The sequence below is a fragment of the Hyla sarda genome, chromosome 5, assembly GCF_029499605.1.
Source record: "Hyla sarda isolate aHylSar1 chromosome 5, aHylSar1.hap1, whole genome shotgun sequence".
Taxonomy (NCBI): Eukaryota; Metazoa; Chordata; class Amphibia; order Anura; family Hylidae; genus Hyla; species Hyla sarda.
This window is the reverse complement of record NC_079193.1, coordinates 52,708,192-52,731,270: the sequence shown is the minus strand read 5'-3', so window position 1 is coordinate 52,731,270 and position 23,079 is coordinate 52,708,192. Positions and strand designations below refer to the sequence as shown.

The 23,079-nt window shown below is 45.2% G+C and overlaps 1 protein-coding gene across 1 annotated transcript in view; it reads left to right on the top strand.

The window, feature by feature from the left end:
* Positions 1 to 1,673: 1,673 nt before the first annotated feature.
* PITRM1 (pitrilysin metallopeptidase 1) overlaps positions 1,674 to 23,079 on the top strand; it is a 90,908-nt gene continuing 69,502 nt past the window's right edge. The window contains exons 1-3 of the mRNA XM_056519505.1: positions 1,674 to 1,815; positions 8,388 to 8,490; positions 9,271 to 9,377. Coding sequence (XP_056375480.1) covers positions 1,778 to 1,815; positions 8,388 to 8,490; positions 9,271 to 9,377 — 248 coding nt within the window. The 5' untranslated portion in view covers positions 1,674 to 1,777. The remainder of the gene's footprint in view (positions 1,816 to 8,387; positions 8,491 to 9,270; positions 9,378 to 23,079) is intronic.

Here is a 23,079-nt window from a genome sequence, read left to right as displayed (position 1 = left end):
ACCAATCTCACGAGCGGAGAACGGGTTAAACCCGGTGGGTCTTGTTTGCTACGGGCAGATAGGACCCACTGCTAATGCCGGGCACCGTTGATTGGGACGATGCCCGGCATTAACTCTTTAGTTGTCACAATCAAAGTTGATCGCGGCTTCTAAAATTAAACTAAAACTATCCTGGCAGCTCAGCAGAGCTGATTGGGACTATTGCGACAAAATTGCGATGTCCCGATCAGCTTACTGAAAGACGAGAGGGTCCCCACCTGCCTCTTTGTCTTCCATTCGGCGATCTGCTACTCCAAGCCTGCTCAGCAGGCTAGAGCAGCAGAGTGCCTAGAACACTGATCAATGCTATGCTATGGCATAGCACTGATCAGTATATGCAATGAAATGATTGCATGTTATAGCCCCCTGTGGGGGCTTAAAAAAAAATAAAATAAAGTGTAAAAATTTCAGTTAATAAAAGTGAATTAACCCCTTCCCTATTAAAAGTTTCAATCATCCCCTTTTCCCATTATTTAAACAAAATGATGTAATAAAAAATAAAAATAATCATATGTGGTATCGCCGCGTACGTAAATGTCTGAACTATTAAAATATAAGGTTAGCTAAACTGCACGGTTGATGGCGTACAAGTAAAAAAATACCAAAGTCCAAAATTGTACATTTTTGGTCTCTTCAATTACCATAAAAAATTAATAAAAATCGATTAACGTCCCATCAAAACAAAAATGGTACCGATAAAAACTACAGACCACATTGCAAAAATGATCCCCCCATATAGCCCCATATGCGGAAAAAATTTTAAAGTTATAGGGGTCAGAAAAATGACAATTTTAAACATACTAATTTTGGTGCATGCAGTTTGGATTTTTTAAAGTAGTAAAATAAAATAAAACCTACATAAAATGGGTATCCTTGTAACCGTATGGACCTACAGAATAAAGATAAGGCATCATTTTTACCGAAAATTGCACTGTGTAAAAACGGAGGCCCACAAATATATTTTTTGCCGTTTTGCAGTAGATTTTGTTATCAAATGATTGATGTCATTACAAAGTACAATTGGTGGCGTTAAAAAATAAGTCAGTAGGTGCAAAATTTAAAGCGTAAAAATCCTAAAGATTTTTAGGAGAGGAGGAAAAAACAAAAGTGCAAAAACGAAAATTGGCCTGGTCCTTTAGGTCAAAATGGGCTTGGTAAGAGTTATGGGTCTTAAAAGGAGAAGAAATCCAAACATGAAAATGTGTAGTGTCATTTCATTAGGGGGTTAATTTATATATATTTATAAAAAAGAGTTAATAAAAATACATGTTGCTGATCTTACTGCATAGAGCAGAGCTGGGACTGATGCGGAGTTGCCAGGCGCTGCTGCAGAACCTCTTGCGGCCGACAGTGATCAGTGACTGGCAAGACTACCTCAGCTCTGCTACATGGCCCTATAGATTGATCACCGTTGGCCACAAGAGGTTCTGCAGCAGCAATCTAAAGAGCCATGTAGCAGAGGTGAAGCTGATGGCAGATCCTTAGCTATCAATTTACATGATGCTTGGTACAGTGCTTCCCAACCATGGTGCCTCCAGCTGTTGCAAGGTTACAAGCTGTTGCACCAGCATGAGGCACCCTGGTTGGAAAACACTGTAGCACGCGCAGTAGACATCTACACATCGGGTCTAAGCCCCGCCTCTTCCTGTCCGGTCATGTGACCTTCTTTAAACCTCTCCGCGGAAGCCGCTGCCGTATTTTGTGACGCTGTGCCGGTGTGGTGTACAGGAGGGCAGACATGAGCGGGCAGTACAGAGCCGGGCTGCTGCTGAGCCGGTGAGATATCCGCACTGTGTGCACGGTTTATGGCCGTCAGTGCTGTAATGACTTCTGTCAGTCCTCTGGGAGGTGACATGCGGTTCTTCGGTCCTGTCATTCTGTCTGTCGGTATCAGGTGTTGCTGCCACTTTTGGTTCTGCAGAGTTCTGTTGTTGTTATAGTCAATGTTAGGCTCCCTTGTTGTTAATGGAAAGAACATTGTGTGCCCACGTTGTGAGTAACTACTGTTCTCTCATCTACCCCTGTGTGTTTGTGTCACATTCATAACTGTCCCCTCATCTTCCTCCTGTCAGTCATAACTGTCCCCTCATCTCCCCATGTGTCAGTCATTACTGTCCCCTCATCTCCCTCCTGTCAGTCATTACTGTCCCCTCATCTCCCTCCTGTCAGTCATTACTGTCCCCTCATCTCCCTCCTGTCAGTCATTACTGTCCCCTCATCTCCCTCCTGTCAGTCATTACTGTCCCCTCATCGACCTCCTGTCAGTCATTACTGTCCTCTCATCTCCCTCCTGTCAGTCATTACTGTCCCCTCATCTCCCTCCTGTCAGTCATTACTGTCCCCTCATCTCCCTCCTGTCAGTCATTACTGTCCCCTCATCTCCCTCCTGTCAGTCATTACTGTCCCCTCATCGACCTCCTGTCAGTCATTACTGTCCCCTCATCTCCCTATGTGTCAGTCATTACTGTCCCCTCATCTCCCTATGTGTCAGTCATTACTGTCCCTCATCTCCCTCCTGTCAGTCATTACTGTCCCCTCATCTCCCCATGTGTCAGTCATTACTGTCCCTCATCTCCCTCCTGTCAGTCATTACTGTCCCTCATCTCCCTCCTGTCAGTCATTACTGTCCCCTCATCTCCCTCCTGTCAGTCATTACTGTCCCCTCATCTCCCCATGTGTCAGTCATTACTGTCCCCTCATCTCCCCATGTGTCAGTCATTACTGTCCCCTCATCTCCCTCCTGTCAGTCATTACTGTCCCTCATCTCCCTCCTGTCAGTCATTACTGTCCCTCATCTCCCTCCTGTCAGTCATTACTGTCCCTCATCTCCCTCCTGTCAGTCATTACTGTCCCTCATCTCCCTCCTGTCAGTCATTACTTTCCCTCATCTCCCTCCTGTCAGTCATTACTGTCCCCTCATCTCCCCATGTGTCAGTCATTACTGTCCCCTCATCTCCCCATGTGTCAGTCATTACTGTCCCCTCATCTCCCTCCTGTAAGTCATTACTGTCCCCTCATCGACCTCCTGTCAGTCATTACTGTCCCCTCATCTCCCCATGTTTCAGTCATTACTGTCCCCTCATCTCCCCATGTGTCAGTCATTACTGTCCCTCATCTCCCTCCTGTCAGTCATTACTGTCCCTCATCTCCCTCCTGTCAGTCATTACTGTCCCTCATCTCCCTCCTGTCAGTCATTACTGTCCCCTCATCTCCCCATGTGTCTGTCATTACTGTCCCCTCATCTCCCCATGTGTCTGTCATTACTGTCCCCTCATCTCCCCATGTGTCTGTCATTACTGTCCCCTCATCTCCCCATGTGTCTGTCATTACTGTCCCTCATCTCCCCATTTGTCAGTCATTACTGTCCCTCATCTCCCCATTTGTCAGTAATTACTGTCCCTCATCTCCCTCCTGTCAGTCATTACTGTCCCCTCATCTCCCCATGTGTCAGTCATTACTGTCCCCTCATCTCCCTCCTGTCAGTCATTACTGTCCCCTCATCTACCTCCTGTCAGTCATTACTGTCCCCTCATCTACCTCCTGTCAGTCATTACTGTCCCCTCATCTCCCCATGTGTCAGTCATTACTGTCCCCTCATCTCCCCATGTGTCAGTCATTACTGTCCCCTCATCTCCCCATTTGTCAGTCATTACTGTCCCTCATCTCCCCATTTGTCAGTAATTACTGTCCCTCATCTCCCTCCTGTCAGTCATTACTGTCCCCTCATCTCCTCATGTGTCAGTCATTACTGTCCCCTCATCTCCCCATGTGTCAGTCATTACTGTCCCTCATCTACCTCCTGTCAGTCATTACTGTCCCCTCATCTCCCCATGTGTCAGTCATTACTGTCCCCTCATCTCCCCATGTGTCAGTCATTACTGTCTCCTCATCTCCCCATGTGTCAGTCATTACTGTCCCTCATCTCCCTCCTGTCAGTCATTACTGTCCCCTCATCTCCCCATGTGTCGGTCATTACTGTCCCCTCATCTCCCCATGTGTCAGTCATTACTGTCCCCTCATCTCCCCATGTGTCAGTCATTACTGTCCCCTCATCTCCCTCCTGTAAGTCATTACTGTCCCCTCATCGACCTCCTGTCAGTCATTACTGTCCCCTCATCTCCCCATGTTTCAGTCATTACTGTCCCCTCATCTCCCCATGTGTCAGTCATTACTGTCCCTCATCTCCCTCCTGTCATTCATTACTGTCCCTCATCTCCCTCCTGTCAGTCATTACTGTCCCCTCATCTCCCCTTGTGTCAGTCATTACTGTCCCCTCATCTCCCCATGTGTCTGTCATTACTGTCCCTCATCTCCCCATGTGTCTGTCATTACTGTCCCTCATCTCCCTCCTGTCAGTCATTACTGTCCCCTCATCTCCCCATGTGTCAGTCATTACTGTCCCCTCATCTCCCTCCTTTCAGTCATTACTGTCCCTCATCTACCTCCTGTCAGTCATTACTGTCCCCTCATCTACCTCCTGTCAGTCATTACTGTCCCCTCATCTCCCCATGTGTCAGTCATTACTGTCCCCTCATCTCCCCATGTGTCAGTCATTACTGTCCCCTCATCTCCCCATGTGTCAGTCATTACTGTCCCTCATCTCCCTCCTGTCAGTCATTACTGTCCCTCATCTCCCTCCTGTCAGTCATTACTGTCCCTCATCTCCCTCCTGTCAGTCATTACTGTCCCCTCATCTCCCCATGTGTCTGTCATTACTGTCCCCTCATCTCCCCATGTGTCTGTCATTACTGTCCCCTCATCTCCCCATGTGTCTGTCATTACTGTCCCCTCATCTCCCCATGTGTCTGTCATTACTGTCCCTCATCTCCCCATTTGTCAGTCATTACTGTCCCTCATCTCCCCATTTGTCAGTAATTACTGTCCCTCATCTCCCTCCTGTCAGTCATTACTGTCCCCTCATCTCCCCATGTGTCAGTCATTACTGTCCCCTCATCTCCCTCCTGTCAGTCATTACTGTCCCCTCATCTACCTCCTGTCAGTCATTACTGTCCCCTCATCTACCTCCTGTCAGTCATTACTGTCCCCTCATCTCCCCATGTGTCAGTCATTACTGTCCCCTCATCTCCCCATGTGTCAGTCATTACTGTCCCCTCATCTCCCCATTTGTCAGTCATTACTGTCCCTCATCTCCCCATTTGTCAGTAATTACTGTCCCTCATCTCCCTCCTGTCAGTCATTACTGTCCCCTCATCTCCCCATGTGTCAGTCATTACTGTCCCCTCATCTCCCCATGTGTCAGTCATTACTGTCCCTCATCTACCTCCTGTCAGTCATTACTGTCCCCTCATCTCCCCATGTGTCAGTCATTACTGTCCCCTCATCTCCCCATGTGTCAGTCATTACTGTCTCCTCATCTCCCCATGTGTCAGTCATTACTGTCCCTCATCTCCCTCCTGTCAGTCATTACTGTCCCCTCATCTCCCCATGTGTCGGTCATTACTGTCCCCTCATCTCCCCATGTGTCAGTCATTACTGTCCCCTCATCTCCCCATGTGTCAGTCATTACTGTCCCCTCATCTCCCTCCTGTAAGTCATTACTGTCCCCTCATCGACCTCCTGTCAGTCATTACTGTCCCCTCATCTCCCCATGTTTCAGTCATTACTGTCCCCTCATCTCCCCATGTGTCAGTCATTACTGTCCCTCATCTCCCTCCTGTCATTCATTACTGTCCCTCATCTCCCTCCTGTCAGTCATTACTGTCCCCTCATCTCCCCTTGTGTCAGTCATTACTGTCCCCTCATCTCCCCATGTGTCTGTCATTACTGTCCCTCATCTCCCCATGTGTCTGTCATTACTGTCCCTCATCTCCCTCCTGTCAGTCATTACTGTCCCCTCATCTCCCCATGTGTCAGTCATTACTGTCCCCTCATCTCCCTCCTTTCAGTCATTACTGTCCCTCATCTACCTCCTGTCAGTCATTACTGTCCCCTCATCTACCTCCTGTCAGTCATTACTGTCCCCTCATCTCCCCATGTGTCAGTCATTACTGTCCCCTCATCTCCCCATGTGTCAGTCATTACTGTCCCCTCATCTCCCCATGTGTCAGTCATTACTGTCCCTCATCTCCCCATTTGTCAGTCATTACTGTCCCTCATCTCCCCATTTGTCAGTAATTACTGTCCCTCATCTCCCTCCTGTCAGTCATTACTGTCCCCTCATCTCCCCATGTGTCAGTCATTACTGTCCCCTCATCTCCCCATGTGTCAGTCATTACTGTCCCTCATCTCCCCATGTGTCAGTCATTACTGTCCCTCATCTCCCTCCTGTCAGTCATTACTGTCCCCTCATCTCCCCATGTGTCAGTCATTACTGTCCCCTCATCTCCCCATGTGTCAGTCATTACTGTCCCCTCATCTCCCCATGTGTCAGTCATTACTGTCCACTCATCTCCCTCCTGTAAGTCATTACTGTCCCTCATCTCCCTCCTGTCAGTCATTACTGTCCCTCATCTCCCTCCTGTCAGTCATTACTGTCCCCTCATCGACCTCCTGTCAGTCATTACTGTCCCCTCATCACCTTCCTTTCACAGTCATTACTGTCCCCTCATCTCCCTCCTGTCAGTCTTTACTGTCCCTTCATCTCCCCATGTGTCACAGTCCTTGTTGTTCCCTCAATTCAGTCATTGTGTCAGACTTGTGTCAGTCATTACTGTCTTTTCCCTGGCACCCGGGATTTTTCATGCCCTGTCCGAAGATGCCCAGATACAGCACTCTGGCATCTCTGGTGCTTTCATGTAAATGAGTGGACCCTGTGCCATATGCAGCATGTAATCCTCTCTGAGGGCTGGGGCCCAGTTCTGGAGATCAGAGTCTAAGGCTGCATTCACACCACGTTTTTGCAATACAGTTCCCGTATCAGGTTTTTTAGGAAAAATGGATTCCTCAAAACCTGACTAAACTGTATCAAAACGTGTGTACAAATTTTAACCCGTATACAGTTAAAAAATGTATACGGTTTAAAAAAGGACATCTGGTTGCATCCGTTTAAAAAAAAAATGTATACATTTTTAACTTTTCACTCCATTTTGAATAAAGTTTCACTTGTTTGATTGCACAGTTTTTTTCTTGGAATTTCAAAGTCAAAAAATGTATGGTGAAAACCGGATGGAACTGTATGCACATACAGTTCTGTACGGTTCCCATTGACTCCCATGTTAAAAAAAAAAACATATACAGTTTAATACAGTTTTTCAACCTGACCTAATACCGTGGTAGGCTACGGTTTTGGGTACGGGAAAAAAAACCTGACAAAACCGTACAGGATGCAAAACGGACACAACCTGATGCATGTTTTGGCATACGGTTTTCAATGGAGAGTCAATGCATACGGTTTCCAATAAGGTTCCATACGGTTTTCACATAGAAAATGCATACGGGAACTGTATTGCAAAAACGTGGTGTGAATGTACCCTAAGTGAGGTAAATCCTCCCTGTGATCAGAAACTTATCCCAGATCCTGTATATAGGGAATAAGATGCATTTTACCATTCAACCCCTTTCAATACAGTACAACTTGTTTTTTAGAAAGATGTTTTTCCTTCAGATGACAAATAAAATAAAAATTCTAAAATTGTTATGGATCTGTGTTCACATCTGTGTCGGAGCTCTGTTTGGGGAAATCAGTTTCAGAATCCATTTAGTTAGCAGACAATTGCAAATAGTAATTTGTCTGGTCAGATCCTGCTAAATAAATGGACAATGTGATCCGTCTGTGTCTGTTGGTCATGGACTGTCCCCATATGTTTTCTGGCCCCTTGTGGAGTCTGTGGTAAAAGCCTGAATGGTGCAGCCACTGACACAGATAAAAAGGAGGTCTTAGGGTGACCACAATTTGGGCATATGGCCGTCAAATATGGTGGTAAAATTTAAAATTGGCTACTGCCGCACCCGCACTTTCCCCCATTAACTTCAATGAACCGGATGGAGTCAGCTGGTAACTCCGGTCGGCTGAACCGCATCAGTTTTCGTTGCTGTTGTTTTAACAACTGTATTTAGTTTGGAAACAAAAACTGATACTGTTAAATATTGAGCCGACCTGAGTTTTTAGCTGACTCTATCCTGCTCATTGAGGTGAATGGGGTACGACAGGGATATGGCAGTAGGTGGTTTTTAAATCTCCTGCCCAATTCAAGCTGCCGTATGCCCAGATCATGCTGTAAATGCACCCTTAGAAGGCCCCCTCCCCCCGGGGGTCAATTGCTTATAGAGGTAACCCACCTCTGATTCCCAGATTGGGAGACACGGAGTGCCTTTCTTTCTCTATCCTCACCACACATTTCTTGACAGTCACCCACTATTTCACCTTTTACCCTTTTATTTTTGTCTAGTGCACTTTTTAAGAATTCATGGAGATGGCGAGCGACTTCAGCAAGTGAAAAAGCATTGCAGTTTAAACCAGGCGAAACGATCCATGGATTCACAGTGAAGGAGGTATGACTCCATCATGATACAATGTAACAACGATGAAATAATACAGTGGATGCAAACTTATGGAAGAACACTGTATAGAACAGAAAAATTATTTCTTTTTCAGCCTCAAAACTTAGCAGGAACATAGCCATACAGGGATTATTCAGTACTGGGATTTTTTCACCTGTTGAAGTATATGGGTTTTTTTATTGGTCTTTGCAGAATTTCTTAAAGGGGTATTCTGCCCACAGACACCTGCAGCTGGGACCCCCCGTTATCTCCGTGTAGCACCCGTGCTGCACCCAGCATTCTAAACAGTAAGTATAGAACACTGGACTTGGGCAGCTGGAGATGTGAAGTCACGCCACACCCCCTCCATTCACGTCTATGGGAGGGGGGGGGGGTGATGGCCGTCACACTCCTCCCATAGATATGAATGGAGGGGGCGTGGCATGACATCACATCTCCAGCTGCCCAAACTCAGCATTCTAAATGCTGGCACCGGACATACAGAATTTCTTTCTGGATTTTCAAAACGTCTTTTTTTTTTTTAAGTGACAGTATCTGCGATTGCGCTATTGTGGTCCACAGGTAATACCCAGCAAACTCTGCAACAGTACATACATTGCATTGTGGATTAGACTCCCCCATTGAAGCCTGCTAAGTAATATATTTATTCTTGAAGGAGAGTATTATCAGTAGTGTAAGCCTATAGAAAGTCGTATGTTACGTGTGTATCTCACACTACCTTTAATACATCTACGTCCTGTATTGTTATTTATTTTTATTTTTTTACTGCAGGTCACTCCGGTCCCTGACTTGTTTTTAACTGCAGTAAAGCTCAACCATGAAGCCACTGGTGCAAAATACTTGCATGTCGCAAGAGAAGACTCAAATAACTTATTCAGGTACACCAAAGAGAATGTCACAACACACATCACTTCTATTCAACCTGCACTTCACTGTCCACACTGATGCATACTAGTTTGGAAAATGACAGTACAGTGGTCCCTCAAGTTACAATATGAATTGGTTCCAGGATGACCATTGTATGTTGAAACCATTGTATGTTGAGACCATAATTATATGGAAACCTGGTAATTGGTTCTGAAGCCACCAAAATGTCATCCAAAAATCGTAAAAAGTGAGGATTAAACAAAAATAAGTAGATAACTAACACAGATAAAGCAAATCCTTACATATAAAAGTAATAAAGATCTGCTGGGAGCTGTAAATCATTGTCTATGTTGAGGACAGGAGCTTCTTTAGGGTCCTGTACAGTACACAGTGTCCTAAAAAATGTAAAATGGAGCCGCTGTGAGGTGCAGGACTACGCCCCATAAAATGTTGCGTTGGCCCCTGCCCTCAGCTGTCCGGAGATTTCTGAACTTAAAGCGAAGGGATGGGGAAAGCAGTTCTGCACCTCCCTCAGTGCCGTACACAGTTCCCTCCCTCAGGAGGACATAGATTCTCACAGCCCGGCTCCTGGATGTAGATTTTGACAGCTAAGAAAATCTACGGCCAGGGGTCTGTGCAAGCGGCGCTGTGGGAATCCCTCTCCTCCTGAGGCAGGTGCACAGCCCGACTTACACAGTGCATACGCTTCAGTAATACAGGTGTTTTACCAGTGAAGGCCCATTCTGATTGGTCAGTTGTTCCAGCCGTTGACATGTTTCACAGATCTGGACTGTCCGTAGCATTGAATGTTGAGTCTGGTTTCAAGTTACTATGGTCCAGAAAAGACCATTGTATGTTGAAACTATTGTATGTTGAGGCCATTGTAAGTTGAGGGATCACTGTATATACAATAGTATTTTTCTAAATATTTTCTATCTTTTCATGTGACAACACTGAAGAAATTACCCTCTGCTACACAGTAAAGTAGTTACTGCACAGTGTTTAATGTCTCTCCCTCGAAATAACACAAAACAGCCATTAATGTCTAAACCTTGGCAACAAAAGTGAGGACACCCCTAAGTGGAAATGTTTAAACTGGGCCCAACGTGTCAATATTTTGTGTGGACCTCATTATTTTCCAGCACTGCCATAAGCCTCTTGGGCATGGAGTTCACCAGAGCCTCACAGGTTTGCACCGGAGTCCTTTCTCTCTTCATGACAACATCACAGAGCTGGAGGATGTTAGAGACCTGGTGCTCCCCCACCTTCTGTTTGAGGATGTGAGGATGCCCCACAGATGCCCAAAATGGTTTAGTAATAATACTTTAAAGATATAGTGGCACTATTGCTATAAAGTAGTCATGGTCACTGGGCTGCGGTACCTCTATCACAGCGGGAAACCGAAGTCCTAAGCGTGCGTCGGCTGACTGAAGCCTAGCGGTGAGTGCGGGTAACAATGTATTTTCTATACTAGTTGTCAATAGGGTTTAGGTCTGGAGACATTCTTGGCCCGTCCATCACCTTTACCCTCAGGCAGAGATGGTCTTGGAGGTGTTTGGGGTCATTATCATATTGGAATACTGCCCTGCCGACCAGTATTCAAAGGGAGGGGATCATGCTCAGCTTCAGTATGTCACAGTACATGTTGGCATTCATGGTCTCCTCAATGAACTGTAGCTCCCACCACCATGCTTTACTGTAGGCACACTTGTCTTTGTACTCTCACCTGGTTACCACCACACACACCTGACACCATCTAAACCAAATAAGTTTATATTTGACTCATCGGACCACAGGACTTTGTTTAGTAATCCATGTCCTTAGTCTGCTTGTCTTAAGCAAACTGCAAGCTTTCTTGTGCATTATCTTTAGAAGTTGTTTCCTTCTGGGACAACAGCCATGCAGACAAATTTAATGCATTGTGCGGCGTATGGTCTGAGCACTGACACGCTGACCCCCACCCCTTAAACCTCTGCAGCAATGCTGGCAGCACTCATATGTCTATTTCCCTAAAAACTACCTCTGGATATGACACTGAGCATGTGCACTCAACTTCTTTGATTGCCCATGGTGAGGCCTGTTCTGAGCAAAACCTGTCCTGTGAAACTGCTGTATGGTCTTGCCCACCATGCTGCAGCTCAAGCAATCTTATAGCCTAGGCTGTTTATATTTAAAGCAACAGTTCTTTTTTCCAGATCCTAAGGGAGATCTTTGCTATGAGGTGCCATGTTGAGTGTGAGATTGATAGCACAACATTTAAGACAATCTCTACCTGTTTACACCTGAGACCTTGTAATATTTCTTGTGTTGTCACATGAAAATATTCAATCAAATATTAACAAAAATCTGAGGGGTGTTAGATATACAGCCATGGCCATAAATGTTGGCACCCCTGAATTTTTTTTAGAAAATGAAGTATTTCTCACAGAAAACAATGTTTTGCTATACACATGTTTATTCCCTTTGTGTGTATAGGAACTAAACCACAAAAGAGAGGGGGAAAAAAAGCAAATTGGACATAATGTCACCCCAAACTCCAAAAATGGTCTGGACAAAATTATTGGCACCCTTAACTTAATATTTGGTTGCACACCCTTTGGGAAAAAATAACTGAAATCAGTCACTTCCTATAACCATCCATAAGCTTCTTACACCTCTCAGCTGGAATGTTGGACCACTCTTACTTTGCAAACTGCTCCAGGTCTCTCTTATTGGAAGGACACCTTTTCCTAACAGAAATTTTAAGATCTCTCCACAGATGTTCAATGGGATTTAGATCTGGACTCATTGCTGGCCACTTCAGAACCCTCAAGCGCTTTGTTGCCATCCATTTCTGGGGGCTTTTTGACGTATGTTTGGGGTTATTGTCCTGCTGGAAGACCCAAGATCTCGGATGTAAACCCAGCTTTCTGACACTGGGCTGTACAGTGTGACCCAAAATACATTGGTAATCCTCAGATTTCATGATGTCTTGCACACATTCAAGGCACCCAGTGCCAGAGGCAGCAAAACAACCCCCAAACATCATTGAACCTCCAACATATTTCACTGTAGGTACTGTGTTCTTTTTTTTTTTTTTTTTGTAGGCCTATTTCTGTTTTTGGTAAACAGTAGAATCATGTACTTTAACAAAAAGCTCTATCTTGGTCTCATTGGTCCACAAGATGTTTTCCCAGAAGGATTTTGGCTTAAGTTCATTTAGGCAAAATGTAGTCTTTCTTTTTTATGTCTGTGTCAGCAGTGGGGTCCTCCTGGGTCTCCTGCCATAATGTTGCATTTCATTTAAATGTCGACAGTTCGCGCTGACACTCATGCTCCCTAAGCCTGCAGGACAGCTTGAATATCTTTTGGAACTTGTTTGGGGCTGCTTATCCACCATCTGGACTATCCTGCGTTGACACCTTTCATCAACTTTTCTCTTCCGTCCACGCCCGGGGAGATTAGCTACAGTGCCATGGATTGCAAACTTCTTGATAATGTTGCGCACTGTGGACAAAGGCAAATCTAGATCTCTGGAGATGGACTTGTAACCTTGAGATTGTTGATATTTTTCCACAATTTTGGTTCTCAAGTCCTCAGACAGTTCTCTTCTCTTTCTGTTGTCCATTCTTAGTGTGGCACACACAGACACACAATGCAAATACTAAGTGAACTTCTCTCATTTTTATCTGCTTTCAGGTGTGATTTTTATATTGCCCACACCTGTTACTTGCCCCAGGTGAGTTTAAAGGAGCATCTCATGCTTGAAACAATCTTATTTTTCCACAATTTTGAAAGGGTGGCAATAATTTTGTCCAGCCCATTTTTGGAGTTTGGTGACATTATGTCCAATTTGCTTTTTTTCCTCCCTTTATTGGTTTAGTTCCAATACACACAAAGGGAATAAACATGTGTATAGCAAAACATGTGTTAATGTAGTACTTTTCCTTGAGAAATACTTCAATTTCTTGAAAGATTTCAGGGATGCTGACATTTACGGTGTGTGTGTGTGTGTGTGTGTGTATATAGTGTGTGTGTGTGTGTATGTGTATATATATATATATATATATATATATATATTCGTTTAATTTTTTTCAATTATATGAGATGCTGTACATTTGTCATCTAATAAGGTGCTTGTATACTTATGTTATATATCTATCTAGTGGGAGGTTTTCCTGTATACAGGTGACTTGATCATGGGAAAAGTGATGCAAATGTTGAAAAATTTGGTTTTTCCTGTATTGAAGCCTTTCTCTGTCTCAATGCCAAACAAACAGATATTTTAACTTGCTTTGCGGTATAGGAAATTATTGCAATTATTTTTTTCTTATACAACTTGCATAAATTGTTTCCTGCAAACATGCTTGGGGAAATCTTCAGCCTGTGTGGCCTTACCCTTAAATCTGTAGACTAAAGTTGCTGCTTGTTGCCTTTTGAAAAGCCTGTCACTGACTGATATGCCATCTGTGGGTGTCCTGTCCTCACACAACTAGGCAAAGATAACAGCTTCTGTGATGTCAAAGGGAATATGTCAGCTACAATTCATGTTCCAAAATGCTGATACTGTTAGATATGTTAGGACAAGGAGACCCATGGTACCTTAATCTGCCTATTGGGAGCAAAGAGTAATTCCCAAACCTCTGATTGGCTGGAACACCAATTCGCTCCCCCTCCCATCCCTGTCTTTCCTTCATTGACAGTCAACTGGAAGCCAAGCCCTGTTTGCAAATCTCATCCCTGTGCTGTGCATACAGATCGTGTTCAGGTAAGAGATTTGGAAACAGGGCTTGGCTTACAGCGGATTGTCAATCCAGCAGGGACAGGGATGGAAGGGGGAGGCAAGGAGGATTCCAGTTCTCAGCAGTTCAGGGGCTTGGAAGCTTCTCATTGACCCTTGATATCAGAGCATAAATGCATTGCCTACCTTATGGAAGCACAGACAGATATTTGTCTCCTTGTCCTAATGGCATCTAACAGTGTCAGCAATTCACTGCAGTTTTTGAGCCAAAGCCAGTAGTGGATTCAGAAGGATGGAGAAGTATAAATCCTTCCTTTTACATTTCCCATTCCTTGTGAATCAGCTTTAAATTTTAGCTAAAAAAAAATTGCAGTGGCAGTTTTCAAAAAAGTGAAAACACAGCCTTAGGGTAGGGTCACTCGTAACGCATCCGCAGATTATTTGATTATTTGCGGTCCCTAGAGTGAGTCTCCTGCACTGCCTGTGCGTCCTACATTGTATGCTCTCTGAAGCAATCCGCCGCTATGAGCAGACACACAGGGATCTGTGAGTCCTGTGCGCATGCACAGTTTACTCACAGACATTGCGGCCCCTCAGCCTAGCTCAGGGAGCAGATCCCTGTGCATGCGCGCGCTACTCTCTGACCCCTGTGTGTCTGCTCATAGCAGCGGATTGCTGCTACGAGCAGACAACGCATGGCACACACACAGCATGAGGCTCACTCTAAGGATAGTCATTAGTGCATCTGCAGCGCCAAATGCGCTGCAGATACGTTAGGTGTTACCCTACCCTTAGGGGATTTTACAGAATTAGGAAAAAAATGGTTGCCTTCTTATTAAAAAAATGACCATACCTTTTAACTTCAACACATCTTGGATCTAAAAAGTTACTGTCCTTTCTGCTGGGGTGCCACAACATTGTGCACCATTGGGCAACAAATGTGGGCCTGTTTTCTCCGTAAGAAGCAGACGCAACTTAGTACACACCTTAATGACATGACCTGCCACTTTTAAGTGGTGGTGGTGGTGGTGGTGGGTGGAGGTATTGGGTTGTGCCAGCATGGCTGTGAAGTGCCAGAGAGGAAGGAAAGCAAGACCTTTTAAAGGGGATGTGTGGCAGAAGAGATTTTTGTTAAGAAGCACACCCATAGTGTCGTAAACCTCTGTTCACCTCCAGCTTATTACCAGATGAGGCAGCACATCTCTGCAGCCAGTGATTAGCTGAGCTGCAACATGACCGTCGACCTCCCTCCCCAGAAACAGAAAAAAGATCTCACTATCAGTATGCTTCTTAAAGGAGTTCTCCGGTGGAAAACAATTTTACCTAATCGCTCATGACAGCACCCCTGGAGAGGATCTCCCACCACAGGACAGGAAACCTGGGAAAATAAAAAATGGGACATGCCTCTCCACACCTCAGTTCAGGTTTCCTGTCCTCCAGTAGGAGCCCTGGGAGCTGTTTCCATACCTCTCCAGGGACTGAAGGTCCTCCGGTATTGGGGCTCCCTGTCCGGCAGAAGTCTCCTCTGGAGAGCAGCCATGAGCCTGCCTGCGGGGAGTCTGATGGGGTCCCCATAGCCCTGCATCTCCATCCTTTCCCCCAGTCTCAGCGGCGTTAAGGATGTGGGGGCTGTGGAGTAGCGTGGTTTCCGCTGGCTCTACAGTCTCTGGGGCTGGAGTGTCGCTTGCGCAGTAACGCTGGCGGATGTGACATCAGCCCAGCAGCATAGCGTCACTTCCGGTTCCAGCTCCATTCAAAGGGGTGTGGGTTTTCTCCATTTTCGGATTACCTGTCGGTGTTCTCCAGCGTCCAGAACTCCGTGGACAGCAGGCAGCCAGCCCGCAGCAATATCCAGAAGCCCGAACCTGCAACAGTATAGCAGCACGCAGCAGGAGTATCCAGCAGCAACAGTTCCAGCCCGCAGCAGCTGAGCAGACCATTCTTGGTGGCCCTGCAGTGTTTTGCTTAAAACACTCCTCCAGCATGTCGTAGCATTCGACAGAGAGACGTAGACGCTCCAAGAAGAGTAGTTCCAGCCCTGCTACGGAGGTCTGGATCTACTTCTGGGTGAGATCATTTCAATTTCATTCCATATTCTGCTAGCTTAGTTAGGCTATTGTTTTGTAGGGTAGAAATTCCGTAAGAAAGAATGTGAAGAATTTGAGAAGCCAAAATTACGTCCGAAAAATTGAAATTTCATTTCGTGCGGAAATGCACGGAAAGGGGGGAGGGTTTGTGGGAGGGCCAAATCGGCCATTTTATGATTGTGCTAGTCAGAAATTAGAGCTGCAAGTGTTATATAAGCCCCAAAATGTCCTGAAAAAAATCTACAAACAAACTACAAGTTGATGTGGCTGACGAGTAAAAAAAAAGGGTGGAGTGTGGGGTGGAGAATGGGTGTCATCCTTTTTCCATGGGCTGTCTCTTCTACATTTTTCTGTTCGGAAACTATCTCAGGCGTAAACATTTTTTCCCATTGACTTCAATTGAATTCTGCTAGCCGATTCCGCTTGAAGAATGAACATGCTCTTTCTTCAAGTGGAACGGAATTCAGCGTCGGAATTCCGCTAGCGGAATTTACGCTGTGTGAATAGGACAGCGGAAATTACATTGAAGTAAATGGCAGAGGAGATGGCAATTCTTTTGGAGCGGATAATTCATGAGGAATTACTCGAGTAAATTGCTCTTGAATTCCGACGTGTGAACGGGCCCTTGGAGTAATGATCCGGGAGGAGAGAGATTCATCCCTTTAAAGAACTACCAATTGTCAAGAATGTGGGTGCTTCAACCTCCTCTGTGCTCATCCCTGCTATTTCCAGTCCCCCTTGTGTTCAAGAGGAAAATCTTACTTTATATTCCTCCTCCTGATGAAGAGTAAGAAGAGTTTAACCCCTTAAGGACCAGGCCATTTTACACCTTAGGACCAGAGCGTTTTTTGAACATCTGACCACTGTCACTTTAAACATTAATAACTCTGGAATGCTTTTAGTTATCATTCTGATTCCGAGATTGTTTTTCGTGACATATTCTACTTTAACATGGTGGTAAATTTTTTTGTGGTAACTTGCATCCTTTCTTGGTGAAAAATCCCCAAATGTGATGAAAAAAATGAAAAATGTAGCATTTTTCTAACGTTGAAGCTCTCTTCTTGTAAGGAAAATGGATATTCAAAATAATATTTTTTTAGATCACATATCCAATATGTCTACTTTGTTTGCATCATAAAATTGACGTGTTTTTACTTTTGGAAGACACCAGAGGGCTTCAGCAGCAATTTTCCAATTTTTCACAAAATTTTCAAACTCACTATTTTTCAGGGACCAGTTCAGGTTTGAAGTGGATTTGAAGGGTCTTCATATTAGAAATACCCCACAATAAGACCCCATTATAAAAACTGCACCCCCAAAGTATTCAAAATGACATTCAGTCAGCGTTTTAACCCTTTAGGTGTTTCACAGGAATAGCAGCAAAGTGAAGTAGAGAATTCACAATCTTCATTTTTTACACTCGAATGTTCTTGTAGACCCAATTTTTTTTACTTTTACAAGGGGTAAAAGGAGAAAATGTATACTTATATTTGTAGCCCAATTTCTCTTGAGTAAGCACATACCTCATATGTCTATGTAAATTGTTCGGCGGGCGCAGTAGAGGGCTCAGAAGCGAAGGAGCGACAAGGCGATTTTGGAGAGTATGTTTTTTCTGAAATGGTTTTTGGGGGGCATGTTGCATTTAGGAAGCCCCTATGGTGCCAGAACAGCAAAAAAAAAACACATGCCATACCATTTTGGAAACTAAGACCCCCTTGAGGAACGTAACAAGGAATTAAGTGAGCCTTAATACCCCACAGGTGTTTCATGACTTTTGCATATGTAAAAAAAAAAAAAAAAAAATTTTTTTCACTAAAATATGTGTTTTCCCCCCCAAATTTCACATTTTCACCGAAAATGCTTGGTTTCCCAAAAATTTTACATTTTTACAAAGGGTTAAAGCAGAAATTACCCCCCAAAATTTGAAGCCCAATTTCTCTCGATTCAGAAAACACCCCATATGGGGGTAAAAACTGCTCTGCTGGCGCACTACAGGTCTCAGAAGAGAAGGAGTCACATTTTGGCTTTTTGGAAGCAAATTTTGCTCTGGGGGCATGCCGCATTTAGGAAGCCCCTATGGTGCCAGGGCAGCAAAAAAAAAAAAAAAAAACATATGGCATACCATTTTGGAAACTAGACCCCTTGGGGAATGTAACAAGGGGTAAAGTGAACCTTAATACCCCACAGGGGTTTCACCACTTTGGCATATGTAAAAAAAAAAAAAAAAATATTCACTAAAATGTGTTTCCCCCCCCAAATTTCACATTTTTGCAAGGGTTAATAGCAGAAAAGACCCCCCCCCCCCCACAATGCTCAGAAGAGGAGTCACATTTGCAAACTTTGCTGAAATGGGGGGGGAGGGGGACATGTTGCATTTAGGAAGCCCCTATGGTGCCAGGACAGCTAAATAACCCCCACATGGCATACCATTTTGGAACTAGACCCCTTGAGGAATGTAATAAGGGGTACAGTGAGCATTTACCCCCCCCCCCCCCCCCCACTGGTGTCTGTCAGATCTTTGGAACAGTGGGCTGTACACAATTTTTAATTTGCACAGCCCACTGTTCCAAAGATCTGTCAGACACCAGTGGGGTGTAAATTATCACTGCACCCCTCATTACATTCCGTGAGGGGTGTAGTTTCCGAAATGGGGTCACATGTGTTTTTTTTTGTTTTTTTTGCGTTTTTCAAAACCGCTGTAACAATCAGCCACCCCTGTGCAAATCGCCTCAAATGTACATGGTGCACTCTCCCTTCTGGGCCTTGTTGTGCGCCCCCAGAGCACTTTGCGCCCATATATGGGGTATCTCCGTACTCGGGAGAAATTGCATTACAAATTTTAGGGGGCTTTTTTCCCTTTTACCTCTTGTCAAAATGAAAAGTATAGGGCAACACCAGCATGTTAGTGTAAAAAATTTATTTTTTTACACTAACATGCTGTTGTAGACCCCAACTTCACCTTTTCATAAGGGGTGAAAGGAGAAAAAGCCCCCCAAAATTTGTAAGGCAATTTCTCCCGAGTACGGCGATACCCTATATGTGGCCCTAAACTGTTGCCTTGAAATACGACAGGGCTCCAAAGTGAGAGCGCCATGTGCATTTGAGACCTGAATTAGGGATTTGCATAGGGGTGGACATAGCGGTATTCTACGCCAGTGATTCCCAAACAGGGTGCCTACAGCTGTTGCAAAACTCCCAGCATGCTTGGACAGTCAACGGCTGTCCGGCAATACTGGGAGTTGTTGTTTTGCAACAGTTGGAGGCTCCATTTTGGAAACAGTGGTGTACCAGACGTTTTTCATTTTTATTGGGGAGGGGAGGGGGGCTGTGTAGGGGTATGTGTATATGTAGTGTTTTTTACTTTTTATTTTGTGTTTAGTGTAGTGTTTTTTAGGGTACAGTCACACGGGCGGGGGATAACAGCGAGTTTCCCGCTGCGAGTTTGTGCGGTCGTGCAAAATTTGCTGCATCGCAAACTTGCAGCCTGATACTCACTGTAAGCCCCCTGTCCATGTGAATGTACCCTGTACATTCACAGGGGGGGGCGGGACCTCCAGCTGTTGCAAAACTACAACTCCCAGCATGCACGGTCCATCAGTGCATGCTGGTAGTTATAGTTTTGCAACAGCTGGAGGCACACGGGTTGGGAAACACTAAGTTAGGAAACAGACAATGTTTCCCAACCAGTGGGCCTCCAGTTGTTGCAAAACCACAACTCCCAGCGTGCCCAGACAGCCGAAGGGCATATTGGGAGTAGTGGTTACGCGACAGCTGGAGGAGAACAGTTTGGGGACCACTGTGTAGTGGTGTCCAAGCTGTAGCCCTCCAGATGTTGCAAAACTACAACTCCCAGTATGCTAAAACTGTCCAGGCATGCTGGGAGTAGTAGTTCTGCAACATCTGAAGGGCCAGATGTTACAGAACTACAACTCCCAGCATGCCTGGACAGTAAGGGCATGCTGAGGATGTGTAGTTTTGCAACATGTGGAAGGGCACAGTGGTCTCCAAACTGTGGACCTCCAAATGTTGCAAAACTGCAACTCCCAGCATGCCCAGACGCCAAGGGCTGTCTGGGCATGCTGGGAGTTGTAGTATACAGGGTCCCGTTACAACAATGCATGTCGCTTTACGGCGACGTGCATTGCTGTAAAGGTCCCGCCCCGCCGCCGAAGATCCACTCACCTGTCGCCGCCGCCGTTGTCTTCATTGCCGGGATCCAGGTCTTCAGGGACAAGGTTAGTACCGGGGCCGGGCCCCAGCACTCCCCCGTCCCCCGCCGCGTCCTCCTGTCTTCCTCCCGTCCTCTCCGGATTTCCAGGGGCCGGGCAGGGCGGGAGGAAGTAACCGCCCTCCCCTCCCCCGCGATTGGTCGGTTAGTTCTAACCGAGGAATCGCAGGGGTTAGGCGGAGGTGGCAGGCTTGCCACCTCGCTCCTATACTCTAGCATGGTCCTGGCTGTCTGTGACAACTGGGATCATGCAAAATTAACGGGCAGTCGGGTCCCAAAGACCCGATCAGCCCGGTATCGCCGCAAATCGCTGGCGCGATTTCGCCGGCCATTTGCGGCGATCACCGACGTGGGGGGCCGACATGGCCCCCCCTCGGCGTTTGCCCTGGATCCCTGCTGAAGGATTTCAGCAGGGATCCGCTTCCGATCTCTGCCCGGCGCGCGGCAGAGACCGGAGAAACACCAGGACGTTCTGGAACATCCTTGGTCCTTAAAGCTCAGGGTGTGGGGACGTTCCAGAACGTCCTTGGTCCTTAACTGGTTAAATCAAAATTGCTCTTTTCCCCAGATCATACGGATCAGCTCCTTAACCCCTTAAAGGGGTACTCCGCCCCTAGCATCTTATCCCCTATCCAAAGGATAGGGGATAAGATGTCAGATCGCGGGGGTCCTGCTGCTGGGGACCCCCGGGATCTCCGCTGTAGCGCCCCGCCATCATTACTGCACAGAGAAAACTCGCTCTGTGTGAAATGATGGGCGATACAGGGGCCGGAGCATCATTACATCACGGCTCCGCCCCCTTGTAACATCGTCACGATGGGGCGGAGCCATAACGTCGCAATGCTCCGACCCCTGTATCGCCGCTCATTATGGGCTGAGCCCTTAAAGGGGTACTCCGCCCCTAGCATCTTATCCCCTATCCAAAGGATAGGGGATAAGATGTCAGATCTCTGGAATCCCCAGCGGCGGGACCTTCGCAATCTGACATCTTATCACCTATACTTTGGATATGGGATAATATGCTAGGGGCAGAGTACCCCTTTAAGGACTCAGCCCATTTTGGCCTTAAGGATTCAGACAATTTTATTTTTACGTTTTTGTTTTTTTCCTCCTCGCCTTCAAAAAATCATAATGCTTTTATATTTTCATCCACAGACTAGTATGAGGGCTTGTTTTTTGCGCGACCAGTTGTCCGTTGTAATGCCATCACTCATTATATCATAAAATGTATGGCGCAACCAAAAAAATACTATTTATATGGGCAAATTAAAAAGAAAACCGCAATTTTGCAAATTTTGGAAGGTTTTGTTTTCACGCCGTACAATTTACAATAAAAATGACGTGTGTTCTTTATTCTTTGGGTCAATATGATTAAAATGATACCCACTTTTCTATTACTGTTGAACTTTTTTAACCAAATTAGTACGTTTAAAATCCCCCTATTTTGAAGACCTATAACTTTTTTCATTTTTTCCATATAAGCGGAGGTATGAGGGCTCCTTGCGCCGTGATTTGTACTTTTTTATTGATACCACATTTGCTTATATAAAACTTATAATACCTTTTTTTTAAAAAAAATTTTTTTTGGGGGGGGGGGGAAATAAAATGTGATTAAAAAAGCAGGTATTTTTATTTTTTTTTTTTTTTAACGTTCACGCCGTTCACCGTACGGTATCATTACCATTTTTATTATAATAGTTCGGGCATTTACTCATGCGGCGATACCAAATATGTATATAAAATATTTTTTTTTTACACTTTTTGGGAGTGAAATAGGGAAAATGGGACAATTTACATTTTTATTGGGGGAGGAGGTTTTTCACGTTTTTATTTTACTTATTTTTTACTCTATTTTCTACTCTGTATTGATCACAGCATCTGAGGGGTTAATGGCAAACATCCGCGCGATCGCGGATGTCCGCCATTACCTGCGGGTCCCTGGCTGCTATCAGCAGATGGGACCTGCCACGCATGACCCAAGCATCGCTCCGATGCTCGCGGTTATGCATAGGACGTAAATGTACGTCCTGGTGTGTTATGTACCAGCTCACCAGGATGTACATATACGTCCGGCGTCTTTAAGGGGTTAAAGCAATCCACCTAACGGCTAATCTTGAGAGAGAAAATTATCTAAGGAGATACCCGGCTTAGGCTCGACCTTCTCAATGCCTGCAAAGGTAAGTACGTTAGGATCTGCTCCGTGCGCCTCTACTACATGGTTGATCAGTCGGGGAGCCCCCTTGCGGGTACGCAGAGAGTACATATGCTCTCTAATGCGATTAAATAACGGTCTGATCGTTTTACCTATGTATTAGTAGCCGCATGGGCAGAAAATAACGTAAACCACAAACTTAGACCTGCAAGTGATTAAAGAATTGATAGTATGAGTATAAGCACCTAACCGCATAATTTTTTGTTTGGTGTTTTGTTTACAGAAATTACAACTGTTACAAGGGTAGTTTCCTCTAGGAACTGTACTTCTCAACCAAGATTCTCCCTTTTTCTTTTAATCATTCTGGTTGCTTCTTAGAATGGCCCCTAGCGTTTTATTCTTTTTATATGCTATAAGGGGTTTTCTTACTGCGACTATCTTAAGGCCTTCATCATTTTCAATGATAAACCAGTTCCGCCGAACTGCTTGATCAATGATGTTATTTATGGGGGAGTTTTTGAAAGCA